The following is a 15604-nucleotide window of genomic DNA, read 5'->3' on the forward strand; positions in this document are numbered from 1 at the left end:
CCTGATTGGAATTCCGGCGTCAAGGACTTTAGAATGCAATATCATCTCCAAGGATTGAAATGCAATTGGACATTCAAGTAGGCAACGTTGAAGGCAACTAGGCTATCGGCCTATTAATGATGCTACTGCTGTGAGACCAAGGAGACATTCCCATAAAAAAGAAAAGTAATTGGGTTGCAAGGAATTCATGGGGGGAAAACACAAATGGTTTATGAAGACGAAGCGAGGTGTTCTTCGGAAGTGGCTTGAGAGAGCAAGTATAGAGCAAGTATAGTGCAAGTAGTATGATAAGTAATTGCCCCTTAATTTGTGGAAAAACACAATGAAGATGTAAGATAATTAAGAAATCTAAGAAGAAAATTGGAGATTAAGTATGACTATAGAGCTCTATGTTTAAATTCTCACAAACAAACTGAGCACCATTTGATCCACACCAAGTGAAGAACAAAACCAATTAAAAAGATGCCTTACACTACAATCAACACACCTCTGAATTCAAAGCAGCAGCAGTTAAGCCCAAACCCAAAGCAATTTGACTGTGCACAATTATCCCATCTGCAAAAGCACTTTTAACAATCAAATTCCCCTATAGGCTATGGCTAACACGAAGAGTGCTGAAAAATTAAGCATTTTTAAGCAGAAGCACCTGTAAATATGGAGACTTGAGTCATGCAGTGGAGAGAAAAACAAGGGGAAAACAAAATCCAGTCCATATTGAACTCCCTCGAGTATCTTTTTTCCTAACATTTTCCAATTATACAATACAATTACCATTACCAAAACAACAAACTCAGCCACCCAACAAAATGCTACTGCTTTTTGCATTCTCCCATCCAAATTTCACAGAATCTAATGCGACCACTACTACTGTCCAGAGCCTTGAGAATCGTCCTTGGAAGGTGGTTGCTGGTGGTGGTGGTGGTGTTGCTGCTGGTGGTGCTGCGGCGGCTGCTGGTGCACTCTAGCATGCCCCATCTGCTGGTAAATCTGACTCAAAGCCTGTGAGTTCAGGACCCCAATATGTCCATCCTGTGACAACCCAAGTTCCAACCCAGGAAGCTGCTGCTGCTGCTGATTGCCCCCACCCAAAATTGAAGTAAAACTCATCGGACCCATGTTAGAGACAGGCAAGTCAAAGCCAGGAAACCCAATTTTTTGCAGGTAATTTGAACTCTCACTGCCCAGATTTGTGGTGGCTGATGGAGGACCAGATGACGACTGGAACCCAAAGCTACTGACAGGGGGCCATAGCCCGCCCACCCCTGCCACATGGGGTCTCCCCAAATTCCCGCCCACCATTGCCCAGCTGGTCCTACCTCCACTGGACCCCCCCAATTCATCGATCTTTTGGTGCAATCCAGCTGATAGAGAAGTCCCCTGTTGCGAAACAGAGCCCCCTGCCGCGGCCAAAGCCGACGCCGGAATCGTCCCGGTCCCGGTGGCGGCCATAATCGACGGCTCGGCCTGCTGGAGGAGCCACTGGATTGTTTCCCCATCGGATTTGTGACCCAACTCTCGGGTCAATTGAAATATTCTGGCGGCGCAGAGGGCCGGCATCCGTATCCTCCTTCCCCTGCCTTCGACCTTTGTGTGTCTGTCTTTGTTGGAGCTTCTCTTGGGCGCCAACTGCTTCTTCCCCGACTCGTCTTTGTCAGCGATTACAATCTGGAAGTCTTTGATTTCAGCAGGTTTGTCGTCGTTCATGTTGTTGTTGGGTTGAGGTGGTGGTTGCTGCTGCTGCTGAGGTTGTGGGGGGAGGCTCAAGAAGCTAGGTATGTCTTGTGTCTGCTTTGAGCCCTTGGGATCCATGAACAGGGGATTAATAAATTAAAATTTAAAAAAAAAAAAGAGAAAAATGGGTCCTCTTTGATTGAAGAAGGTGACCTGAAAAGTCCTACACTTTCATGAGTTTTCACTGTTTTTGGCAAAGAAAGAGAAGACAAAACCCATAAAATACTATTAAAATCCCAGCGTACCCCATTGTCAAATGTTACTCTCTCCTCCGGGTAGACTGGCTTTGGTTGTTTTTTACTCTCCCTCTCTCTCTCTCTCTCTCTCTCTCTTCAAGCTGTCCTCCTTTCTTACTTTATCTCTCGTTACTTTTGACACTGCAGCGGGGTTTGACTAGGCAGATATGAACACAACTGCCAGTTTCGTGTTTTCACACCCTCGTATCAGAATGTTAATGTGTTAATACAAATAAGCTGAGACATAGAACAAGATATGATTAGTCAGACAAAGTTTTTTTTGTGCAAATATGAGTTCTGTCAAGTTTAGTCATCTACACCTAAATTTAAATTTTTCTCTCGTACCCTCAGACAAGAGTATTTCCCTCTCGTGCATCAATGTATGATATCACATTATCTTTTAAGTGATTTGGATCAACCCGTTAAATTCTCTTAAATTATTAAATAAACATCTTATCGTTAAGTTCAATAACATCATTATACATTATTGTACGCTAAAACAATAGAGCAGACAAATCAAAAGCCCATTCTCTAATTTTCCCCACATTCTATGGAGTCACATGGACTATGGTCTATGGATTGATTGGATTCCCCCTTCACCCCCTTCTTCATTATTGATTTCTCCTGCTGCCTGCATATGCTATAATTGCAATAGCAAACCAATATATGATGCCATCTCTTACAAGGAACTCAACTTCCAAGCTGGACAGCTTGAGATTTCGACACGTGGCAACTCATGAATGGCTGGTGGTGGGGTTTGCTTCTATCCCACTCTTCTAGGTCTAGGACCATCCTTAAGATATGATATAAAAATTGATAGGAATTTTAAAAGACGGAGAGGAAAAAACAAGATTATGTAATGGGATCAACAGCATTCAGCAACATCAAGGCTAATGATATGGAGTTTTTACAGGCCACAAAGCATATTGTTGTTTAAGTTGCACAGAGCAACTTACACATAATACAATTTAAAAGTAATTTGCATGGAACAAGACCGCAGTAGCATTTTAATTCAAGAGTACAATGTTATGTAATTTTACTTATATTATTGAATCGGTGTCGGGGACACGGCTTAGTACATCAAGGGTGCGTTTGTTACACCGGACTATCTCGGACTGAACTAACTTCAAGGACTAAGCTAGACTAGCTTGGAATAGACTAAGCTGGACTGATTTAGTGAAATGTTTTGTGTAGTATCGAATTAAGAAACATGATTATAATATTATATTATTTAATTCGTACCTATTAATATTTTATTATTAATTTATATTTATATTTATTCGTATTATATTATTACTTCTACTTTTTCTTTTGTTCTTTTCCATAATCATATTTTCCTATTGTTTTCTCCGCCACTGTCTTCCTCCCCTCTCTTCTTTTTCTCTCTTATTCTGCCCTCCTGTTCTCTGTACCAAGTTGCTCCTTGCTTTGTTGTTCCCTTTGTTTTTCCTTTGCCTTCGTGTGTGAGATAGGTGTTGAATTTTGAGTTGGGGTGGGATGCATGTGTTATTGGAAGCTGGGAGATAGGGGTTGAATCTGGTTTGGTTTTCTGGGTTTTTTTTTTTTCTAGGTTCAAATTTTGGGAGTTGGATTTGGTTTTGAAAAGGGAAAAATTGAAAAAGATTTTCTTTTTTTTTGTTTCGAGTTTTGCGAGATCAGGGTTTGAAAGGGTTGTAGGAGGCGAGGAATGAGAGAATTGGAGGGGCGAAGCGGGAAGGGTGAAGCGTTCCGGAGCTGGGCTTAGCAATTCACCCGATTTTGGGGGGTCTCACTAAGACCCTCTAGCAAAGCTTGTAGTCCAGCTTAGTTGGAGCGAGTCTCATTAAAGTTAGTCCATGTGTGTAACAAACATAGGATTACACTACGATTTAATCTAGTGTAGTCCAATGAAAGCTAAAGAGGGCAAATAAACGTGCCCCAAGTGTTATAGTACAAGTGTCAAGTGTCATAATACAAGTGGTTGAAATTTTTTTCAAATATCTAACCACTTATATTATAACACTTAGTATATTAAGTCGTATTTCTCGCATATTGAAATTTTTTTTTTCTAAGGAATATACTACCTTGGTGGGCCTCCGTGGGGTGGGGCCTTATACTCTAGTTTCTGACGGTTGGGCCATACACAAAATCTTACTTCTCATCGAAGTGTGCTCTATTGGATGTTTACAATTAGACATTACTTTCCACCCAAACTATAAATAATTAAAAGGGTATGTTAGAGAGATTAAAATTTTAAATTTAATTATGTGTTACTAATAGTAAATAAGTAGGTTAATCGATATTTAATTAATAATCCAATCATCAACAACCACATTATTTAGTTTATACAATTTGATCTAAAATTTTGGTCTCCCTAACATTATAATGTTAAATTTCTTCACACACTTACAAAAAAGAATTATGTGCTTATATTACTTCCCTTCATGCTCGCTGAATTAAAGTGCATGCACTTTTATACCCTTATATTCAACCTTGAAAATTAAATGTTATATCAAGTTACATAATTTAGTACATATAATTGCAAAAAAACAAAATTTCCCTTAATTTGTTCACGGAAAAAGGCGATGTTGTAATTTTCATCTATATTTCTTATGGTCTTTAGAGAACAACTTATATAGAACAAATTCATCGTCACGTAAGACCCGATCTAATAATATATTATCACATATTAATAAACAGAAGACACTATATGGTAATAAATTTGTTTTGTGTAAATCATTCTCCTTCACGAGAATGATGATAGAAGCACAAGAGATTGTTCTGCACGAGAGAGAGATGCACTTTTGTCAATGTAATTGGTGTGAGCACTGGATGCCAATAACAAGTAAGCAAAGTGACAAAAGAGTCCCTTATCTTTAACCTTAAATTTCTCGTATTACAAAGATGCCTAATCCCAATTTCTTAAAACTATTAACCCATTTTTAATTGTGATTTGAAAGCGATTTTCTACGTGTTAGCGTCCACCACATAATTAATTAGATATCATCTTGCATGAATAAAATATGAATAATCCCGACAAGAAATATTATTTTTGATGAGGTAGGTGTGTGTGTGTGTGTGTGTTATTTACCGTTCATAATAGAAGGGATTAATTAAACTTACAAATATCAACCATCAAATATACTAAAATCACAACAAGCACACACGTTATGTTTTCTTCCATTACTTGAAAAGAAAAAAGAACAAAAGTAAAGCACACAAGTTCAATTTTTTAAACATAAAGTTCAACTTAAGCTACTTGTTAATACCAACCACCACATAGTGCTAAATAGTTCGGATGAATTCCAGGCATGTATTCTACACGACATGTATTGAGTTTGATTCTTGAAGTTGGTAATCACATGATGGTGACTAGGAGGAGGCTGAAATGCCTCTGAGTCTTGCCAACCTTTGAAATAATAGACTGCCGTGGCGAGCCACAAAAAAAAAAAAAAAACCTACTTGTTAATACCCACATTGTTATTTAATCTCTATAAAATGTACCCAATTATCCCTATCTATCACTATACAATGTGGAAAACATTACGGTCAATGTACATTACCTCACGACACATCTTCGTTGGGGACGAATTCCAGACTCGTATTTTACACGGCACGTCTTGGTTTGATTTAGTGACATTGGTGAATCACACGATGGTGCCCAGGAAGGTTGGAATGCCTCTGTGAGTCTTGCCGGTCCCCAAAAGAGTGGCCTACTGTGACGACTCACGAAGCCACCAGTTGGTCCATTTTTAAAGAAAAAAGAAGCTACTTGTTAATGCTCACATTGTTATTTTAATCTCTATGAAATGTACCCAATTATCCCTAACTATCATTATACAATGTGGATAGTAAGGTCGAAGAATCAATGATGATACACATTACGGTCAATGTACATTACCTCACTTCTTTAATTCAGTTTTTGTTTATATTGTAACCCTCAATTAGCACATCATATATTATATGGTACTCTTCTTGCCTTATCGAAACTGCACCACATTACACGTATCATCGCGTGTGTGCAACTCTTAAAAGTTGAGTGATTAGTTGTTCGTTGCAAAAACTTGCGACTACGGTGACATGTGTTGCTTCTTGTGTATTTTCTAACTCAATAAATGACTAGGAGACGCATGCATCGCCTCTTGTATATTTTCTGACCTAAAGCGTTGAATAATAATTATATACAACATTTGTTGAAGGAAACTTGATATCGCTTTCGTGATGTATAAACCACGAGAGTGGTTTGATTAGTCGGTTTAGTTGGTCCAAAGTTGCTTAGTTTTCAAAGTTCTAAAGTTTGCAAGTTGGTATGATTATTGTGTTCCCATTTTTACTATTTAATTAGGAGTTCAGTACATATGTGTATATATATAGCTCATATATATCAGTCGTAGACTCGTATATATGTATCGGTTTCTTGTTGAAAGTAGACTCTCTTCAGATTGTGACGGCCCTTGATGATTCCTCAACTAATTTGTCCATAATTTGGCAGAGTGTTGAAGATACAAAGAGCATCCTTACCACAATCACTGAAGAATTTTGCACCCATATCTGCTGCCAAGTCAACACGGTTGCTCACAAATTAGCTAAATTTTTAGTTTAAATGTTGGCAACCAATGCGATTGGTTTGCTTATCCTCGTAGCTTTATCACTGACCTCCTTGTGGAGGAATCTATGTAACTGCACTCTGTAACTTTTGGTTTGGGGCTGCTTTGGCCTCATCCTTGAATCAATACATTACTATCGTTTCTTCTAAAAAGAACTAGAAAACTTAGCTGACACAGGGGATATATTGAACATGGAAAATCGAACAATAATCCTTCGTTATCAAACTACTAGCAAACTCTAAAATTTACTAGGAAGAAAGAGGGAAAACTCATATTTATGGAATAATAGTCGAAAAAATTACAAACCTAATTCTCTAATCACTTTTATTCATTTAAAGTTGCTTCCTTCGTTTAATTTTATTGCATGTAAAATAATTTAATTTTTGTCCTACATCACTAGCTAATTCATTGCTTCCTCAGTTCCTCCGCATGATGAAGAAATGAACGCATCGAACTCATGCATGCATGCAGCCTTCGGTCACCGTAGAGTGACCATATATTTCAATTTAATTTTTAATATTCATATATATATATATATATAATGAACATGATTAATTGCTAATAAGAAACTTTAATTAAGCCGTTAAAGAGCATGACTTTTTTTCTCTTTCTCCCTCCTCTTTTTATGGGTTGTGTGTGAAAATATTCATAGCTGTTTGTATATATTCATGAGGTTTGTGCTTGATATGGTGTGGTGTGGGAGAAGACTATTGATTTGTGTGATGATAATAATGGCGGGAATGGGCGACGTGTGTGGTGGTGATTGAATTGATAGTGGTATGTGCATCCCATCACGGAGACAAAGGAGGCCCCTCCTCTCCTCTAAAGTTAGCTGTTGAAATCTCATACCCCATACATACTATCCCACGAATTCAATTCTTCAATCGGAAAACTACTTTGCTTTCACTTCATATAAATATATCTAGGTTTATAAAAGACTAATATCATTCAACACCCAGTAGGGCATATAAACGGAAACTGATATTCTTCGGATTTCTTCCATCAAGTCTACCTATCTGATCTCTTGAAATTTGATTAAACGGCTACAAACATAGGGTCTCTTTAAAAGTTATAATAATTTTAGTCGTTAAATCAAATTTCAAGAGTCCAGATAGATGGACTTGATGGACTAACAACGTACAATAACAATATTGGATAATCAACGACTTAAAGCAGGTCATAGGATAGGGAAAAGGATCGCGTGATCAGGATCGTCCATCGTACATTGTACGCTCAGTTTTCGTTAAATACTATATATATTTAATTTAAATTTTTAAAATTTTAAATAATTTCTTATCGTACGATGTACAATAAACGGTTCCGATCACGAGATCCTTAAAGATCTCCAGAAAAGGGATCTGACGAGAATCCTTTTCCATAGAATAGGATGATATGGTAATTGTATAGGAAGAATGATGATGAGAAATGGGAAAAGCAGCAGAAGTTGCATGCTGCACATCAAACAGGAGCGCCACTGCCACAACCTCCAATAGGGATTTGGATCCTCTCCTAAGCCCAAATAGAGGATCTTTCTAACTAAGGATTGTGGACCGTTGGATTTTTATCCAACAACTACAAACAGATTGTCATTTTAAAATTATAATAATTATAGCTATTGGATTATCATCCAACTGCCCACAATCCTTGGTTATGAGGATCCTCTCATTGGGCTCAGGAGAGGATCCAAATCACTCCAATTGCTGAGCTCCAATTAATAAAAAGCCAGAATCTCTAACTGAATGCCTCCTTCCTTTTGATAAAGATCAAGAGAGAGATAGAGAGAGACGGAATGGAGAGATTTTTCAGTGTAACCGTCACACGAGATGATACGCCACGTGTCCCTGTATAAATGGTGTGATATGTTTGTTAAAAAGTTAATAACTTAAAAATAAAATTTCTCACCACTTACATAAAAACACGTAGTGTACCATCCATATTCCCCGTCACAACTAAAAATTTCTTCACGGAATGGACCTCACCATTATCCTCATCTCACACACACTCTCTCTCTCTCTCTCTCTCTCTACGTGCCATCCCTTTCTTTTGCTTAATTTTTATTTGTTATTTTGTTTTGGGACTTTCAAGTTGTGTAATTTTCTGTCTGAACATTCGGATTTTCTTCAATTTCTGTAACATGCCAAAGTTTTGAAAAAATTTCATAAAAAAAAATAATAGAAACTAAATCTCAGAGAAATATACATAAAGTAAATTTCATAAGGTTACATAGGTTAGTTAATCTCTAAATTTGACAATATATAAATACATGTAGAAAAACAATTGATGAATTTGCAATTTTTGGTATAGATCGATGATGTTACTTGACGAATTGATGGCAATAATTTTAGATAGATAGATATAACCCATCACCTAATTGATAGGTCGTTGAGATGCATCAATCTATCAAAATTAGAGATATGAAAAAAGAAAAAGAAAAAAAGAATCCAGTGCAAGTGCAAGTGTGCTAGGCAGAGACTAGAGAGGTCACCATTATGCCATGTGCCCCGTTTCCAAAACTCACATTTGTGATTACTTAGCCTATACATTTAGTTATATTAATTGGATTTCTCTTGTTATTCGGTAGTACGGCCTGGTGGTATTTATTTTCACTTGAAAGTGAAAGGTTTTAGGTTCGAATCTCATGGATAGCGAATTCGATACCAAATTAGGCTCTGCCCATTATGTAACTCAGCTGAACTTTTCCTTCTCATAGTCTAAAAATATCGATGTTCTAAAAAATAAAAATAAAAACAATATAGCAATGCATCGTTACACAGCATGCTCCCCCACGAGTCCTGAACAAAACACTGGTTAAAACAAAAATTTATACATCTCAATCTTTATTGTTTGTGTTTTGATGCGCAAGAGATGATAACTCGAAAGGGTAAGCCCATATTTCTCAAAGTTTGGGCCGAGATAAACTCCAGCCTAATGTTTAATACATGTGACAACATTCACCAAAAACATTTTTTTTTTTAATACATCGATATTTTTACAGGTGAGAGAGTTCGGTTAAACCACACAATGGAAAACTTAATTTGGTATCGAATTCGCCATCAACGAGAGTTCGGTTAAACCACACAATGGAAAACTTAATTTGGTATCGAATTCGCCATCAACGAGAGTCGAACCTAAGACCTCTCACTTCCAAGTGAAGAAGAATACTAACAGACCGTAGTATTGAGTGGCACAAAAACGTTTTTAATTAAGCTTGATTTCTGTAAGGTTTTTGGGAATGAATGATGATGCAATAACTCCATACCATACAAAAACAACAATATACTTCAATCTTGTGGTTCGTTGATTTCGGAGCATTCAACCGTTTGTTTGTTTAATGTACATGGAACTGGAAGAACCACCCCAACTGAGTAATGAATCATACTTCGAGTACTAATTTAGAAAAATCTAACCAAACCTCCCAACACCTCAAATTTTGAACTTACAATCACTAGTATCACAGTACTGCATGTGCCTCAACTCATCTGCTCAAAGAAGGCCCGAAGTACATGCAGATGGGTGGATTGACCTTGAAAATTGAGAGGACCGCCGACGGGATTGTCCAAATCCCATCACCACATATTAAACCCGAGGCCACTGCCCCTGCATAATCCTCCGCATCCTTCCTATTCACTCGCTCCCAAATGAATAATATCACAGTCCCAACAAACATGTCGACGGCAAAGTATGCTCCGATATAGAATGGGACTGCCATTGCCATTGGAATCGGAATGAACTGTGATATTTTCTTAGGACACACATCCCTCAGCAGGTTTATAACTAGCGCTGCCACAAAAAAACCGACGCACATAGCCAAACAATGCTTGGGGAGCTCAGAGAAGCCCTCGATACCTAGGATTGCCATTTCCCTGAATATTACAGCATAGGGTGCCTTGTATGGACCATCAGGTGATCCGATATCAAATGCAGTCCAAAACAACCAGAATGTTAACGGAGCAATCACACAACCCATGGCTGTCCCCACTAACTGGCTTACAAACATAGACTTGGCCGAGGACATAGTGAGGTAACCTGTCTTGAAGTCTTGCATGAGATCAGCTGCAGTAGCGACAATCGTCATCATCACCCCACATGCTGCTAACCCAGCTATAACCCCACCGTCACTTCCAACTAACGATGCAATGATGAAAAGACCAATCTTCCCATAAGTTGAAGCTAAACTCCAGTCCGTGAGGCCAGTGCCATAGGAGTTGCAGAAGGCAAGGACAGGAGCAAGGATGTATGAGCATAGAACCAAATACCATTTCAGAGGTGGAAAGATGATTGGCATTGTTGCTGTGGATATTACCACTAGGCCCAAATATCCAGCTCCAGCAACCCACGTCGGTATCCTATCCTTAAGAAATATTGCATCCCTCTTTTTTTGCTCTAGTGGTACTTCTGAACTCTCATCACCTGCTTAGCACATATCAACAACCTATTATTCTTCAGCATAAAATAGGTTACCTCAAAATTAATACATGCGAACTTTAATCTGTTTATACTATGCCACGTGTAAGATGTCATCCCCTCTTCTTTTCTTTGACAGGTTATCCGATAATAAGTGGCAATATCATACCAATCAGATATCTTAGCCAATAAAGGCTGCCATGAACAATTAATTTGGTTCAAGGAACCAAAAGTAAGTATAAATTTTGAGTATTTCTTGAAAATACCTTATACATTTAAATACAAAAGAGAACTCAATTTTAGTTTCTATTTCTAGCACAATACACTGCCTGTGTGGTAAATACATAGATTTTGCTACAGCCAAAATTGGCACTAAGATTTCAGCCAATTATGCTATTATGTCACAACTCAAACAAGATTACTAATACACAAGCACTACTACAGGATCATACAGTTCAAACATCATTGCAGGGAACACATGCCTTCTTATATGGATTATGGGTTCAAACCGTTTACGGTGAAGAGTGACAACATTGGCATCTAACGAATAGTCGACATTTTCAATGAATATCAGAGACCATATAAATACTGACCTAAGGCCTCCTTGACAACAGGAAGGTTGCTCTGTTTGCTACTCTTATTGGATAGTTCCTTGAGAGTAAAGGCTATAATCTTTATCAAATTGTAGAGACCATCCCCTAGGATGAGGGCAATGGATATAAAGACCTGCAAACAGCATAATGGGTAAGAATATAGCATTTTGAGCCAAATAGATGACCAAAAACAATAACTATGAATGAGTGTGTAGGCAACAGTCTATTCTTCCCTTACTCTACCTTTAGGTCTTTGTCATAAGAAATGCAACAAAATCCATACTGGAAATAGTTACACTATAGTACTACACCCATGTAATTAGCCTAAGAATCAAGGTAGTGTGCCTGAAATGGAAATCGAAGCATAATACCTTATATCCATAAAGACCTTTGAAATCATTGCTACCAAGGTCGGCTGGATACCAGACCCCAGAATATTGGGATATTAACGGCCAAAGAAAACCCCATGATAAGATAGCCCCAAAAAGAGCTGAGCAGTTGACTATGTGAGGACATATAAGACCACATCCAACATATGTTGGACTGAAGTCAAAATAAAACCTGCACGAAGCCAGTCATGTAAAACATCAGCAACTTCACTGTTGTACAAATATTGTAGATCTTACTAAAAAGAATGCCACTTCCTCAGAAGGCCTTTTTTGTCTTTTCTTTTTGTCAAACTCGAATTCACCATTGATAATCAGGAATGCAAAATACCAATTCTATTCTGATTTTGATATTTGTTTCATCATAAAATGGGTATGAAAATAATAAAAAAGAAAGGATCCCCACTAGCTCCACCAAGTAGTGTTTGCCACTTTCTCAACTTATAAACAAGTGGTGAAAGAGTGGAAAGGATGTGGATGTGAAGGGGAGCGAGAATGAAGAGAAGAATCATGAAGACAACCAAAGAACCAATAGCCTTACGTGTTCTTAAACAGTGTCAAACCAAAGCTAGGAAAATTGTCAAATCCGCATGAATCTCCAATACCACCAAAGAACCACTTGAAGCAGCTCCAAATTAAACTTATACTTAAATACTTCCCTAGAGCATGAACTTGCTTCCTGCAAAGTAAGATTATGACGGTGTTAATTTAAAAGATTCATTTTGAATTCATCCATTTTAATAAAAATAGATACAAAGGGATTAAGGAGTTTTCAGACCAACTATTTAGAGTGGAAAGAATAACCAGTTTCCCAGTTTCGGTGGAAGCAAAGTGCAGTAGTGCACTACTATAAAACACATCAAAAGGTTGAGACATAGACTTTACCCGGCAAGCTCTGCTCCACTCTTAGTGTGGAAGCTATTTATCAACATTGCTGTGGCTGTCCCACTGGGATATGTTAGTTTGTAATCCATGACCATAACCTGATATCAGATTAATAAAGATGAGACAGTATACATTAACAAAAGACAAGTATACAACAAATACCATAATAGGTAGCCAACGGGCACGTTAACCTTCTGCCATCAAAACGTCCTAGCCAATGAACATACATCAAGCAACAACTGTTTCTATCAGAGGGTCTAATGATTATAACATTCGCGAAATGAATTGAGATGCCAATAGCAACTTAAAAAAGACAATTCTATCGGTGTAAATGCCAGAACCAATGCAGAATTCAGTTAGAAAGTTAACATCAGTATTAGCACAAGGTCAAACACATGGGTAGCAACCATAAGATATCCATATCCACAGAAAAAGTAGTCACCTTGCGAAGCGGAACGAGACATAAAATGCCCAGGAAGCTGACAACAAACAGGAAACCACTCATCCACCACAAGCTCGGATTGATAACATCTTCCGCCCGATTACCCGGGTAATCAGTACCAATTAGATTATATGTTCTCTCATCCATGGCAAGCAAATACGAACCGAACCCCCCTGCCAATTCATTTCACATTTACAAACTATATGATTACACAAACACCAATTTTCCTTGACTGAGATCAAAATTAACTAACAAAAGACGAAGAATAAGAGCTAAGAACTAGCTAATCAGTTAATTAGGGATGCGATTAAAACTAATTAGTGAAGAACGGAACGGAACAGAAGTGATTAGGTTTACCGCTAAAAGCGAGGCCATAGCAGGCAACGACGCAGGTCTGGATGACGGTGTTCTCCTGCCTGGTAAAGGGGGTAACTGAAAACCCTAATTTTCCCCAGAAGCCAGTCCATGATTTGACGAAGAAGAACCCGAGCAGCCCTGCGGCGACGTTCAAGGAGGGGATAATCCCGACCGTCAGATTGAGCTTGTGGGTGATAATGCAGAAGAGGCTGCCGAGCACGGCGCTGACGACCAGCCCTCTGATGGTGATCTGGTCCTTCCATTCGGGGATTCGGTCGTCGTCGTCGGACTCTACGGCCTTGATTTTGTCGTCGGAATTGTGAAGCAACGGCTCAGATATCTCCACGGACGCTGCTGATGATTCGGTCCCCATGACTGCGAGAGATGATCAGACGGTGTGGATTGCTGGGATATTAATTGGGATTTTTTTGTTCAATCGAGGTCAATGGATTTTTCAGGGGATGGCGCGTGGAGAAGGCGTGCAGTTGCAGAGAGGTAGCTGGAGATTTTGTTGTCAAGAGAGAAAGGTGATTCCGGATCTTCTTCGTACGGTAAAAAATTATTTAAAATTAAACATAAATAATATTTGATAAATACTGAACACGATCTTCATGATTCTTATCAAAAGTATCCGGAGATGATCCAATTGGGAGAAAGGTTACGGAGCCGTTTTGAATTGAAAATCAATTTATCCAACCAATCCGGCCATGGGTAAATTTTGCTTGGTCCAATTGAAATATGTTGCCCGTCTCCCCTTCATGCTCATTGAGTCATTGTATTTTGATATAGTAATGTTAGTAAGATTGAATTTTTAGACTAAATTTTCGAACTAAATGATGTGTCACCAATATAAATGAACATATTTATTAACGTTTAAGTAATAATTTAATCATCAATTTTCATATCATTTAGTTAATATAAAAAATATTAACTCTAAGTTGGTTCATGGATAATGTACACTATGAACGCGAATAAGGAACAACCTATAAAGTAAACATATAGAGTAATAATAGAGAGACTAAATGTGTAAACTAATTCACTAGATGACTATGGTGAATGGAAGCGATCACCCTTTTTGGTTTTATAAGTATTTACTTGGGAGAAAAACTTTAGTAAGATGTTTGACTAAATCATTTGCAGGAGAGACTTTCCGAGACTCTTGGGATTGAACTTGACCGTTTTTCAGGTGAAACTCTACTCATGTTTTTAGGATTACACAGTAACATCTTAAACTAATGATATAATGCAATGTGAGAAAGTTAAAATATATGATAATGTGTCATTTATTCGGGTTGACATGGGGCATTCGGGGTATAAGTAAGCCATTCCTCTTAGTCCCACCAAGCCCTATAAAGTCTCACTTGGTGTGAAAGTTGTCTTGGTAGGGCAACAATTTCGAATGTCTTTTCCTTGTTAGCCTTGGTATGGTTTCATGAAAAAAACGTCATAAGTAACGAGGCTCTTATAAAATCATGAGACCCTTTATTTTGGTCCACTCAATTTTCCGATGTATAGTTTTTTTCCCATTCTACAAGTTGGGAAAATATTAAGAAGATTTGTTATTAGCACTTAGAGAAAGTAGTCTTTCGTAACCCAAAGGTACACAAATGGTAGTTTTGATTCTTCCGTTATGAAAACACAAGAAAAAATGTATTCAAGAAGTCCACAATGACTTCTTCGAAACTCAACAACAATCAACCACAACACTGAGGTATCCACGATGATAATCCAAATGCCTAGAAACCAAATTGGTTTGATCCCCTAAATAAAAAAATTAAGATGGCTCAACTGCCCTAAGTTGGGGTCTTATCATATCATGCGACAGGTCCATACAAATAAGAACAAACATGATGGTAATGATCGTGCAATAACTCCATCCAATACAAAAACAATAAAGACATACATAGGATCTAAATTGTGAGAATTCTAGGGATCTTCACATTTTAACGATTTATCGTATATTGTACAATAAAAAATCATTTGA

General features: G+C 37.9%; 2 protein-coding genes across 2 annotated transcripts; both read right to left on the reverse strand.

Annotated features, from left to right (window-relative positions):
- Positions 1 to 360: 360 nt before the first annotated feature.
- On the reverse strand, positions 361 to 2103 carry LOC103425776 (transcription factor TCP20-like). Its single transcript, XM_008363876.4, has 2 exons — positions 647 to 2103; positions 361 to 555 (listed from the first exon to the last, which is right to left on the reverse strand). Exon 1 carries the CDS (start codon positions 1807 to 1809, stop codon positions 865 to 867), a length of 945 nt encoding a protein of 314 aa, XP_008362098.3. The 5' UTR covers positions 1810 to 2103; the 3' UTR covers positions 361 to 555; positions 647 to 864.
- Positions 2104 to 9830: 7727 nt separating this feature from the next.
- Positions 9831 to 14435, reverse strand: LOC103425778 (probable metal-nicotianamine transporter YSL6). The gene is made up of 7 exons (XM_008363877.4): positions 13621 to 14435; positions 13264 to 13436; positions 12822 to 12919; positions 12478 to 12615; positions 11922 to 12111; positions 11551 to 11683; positions 9831 to 10963 (listed from the first exon to the last, which is right to left on the reverse strand). Exons 1-7 carry the CDS (start codon positions 13991 to 13993, stop codon positions 10029 to 10031), a joined length of 2040 nt encoding a protein of 679 aa, XP_008362099.3. The 5' UTR covers positions 13994 to 14435; the 3' UTR covers positions 9831 to 10028.
- Between the last annotated feature and the right edge of the window lie 1169 nt (positions 14436 to 15604).

The sequence above is a fragment of the Malus domestica genome, chromosome 17, assembly GCF_042453785.1.
Source record: "Malus domestica chromosome 17, GDT2T_hap1".
NCBI classification, from domain to species: domain Eukaryota; kingdom Viridiplantae; phylum Streptophyta; class Magnoliopsida; order Rosales; family Rosaceae; genus Malus; species Malus domestica.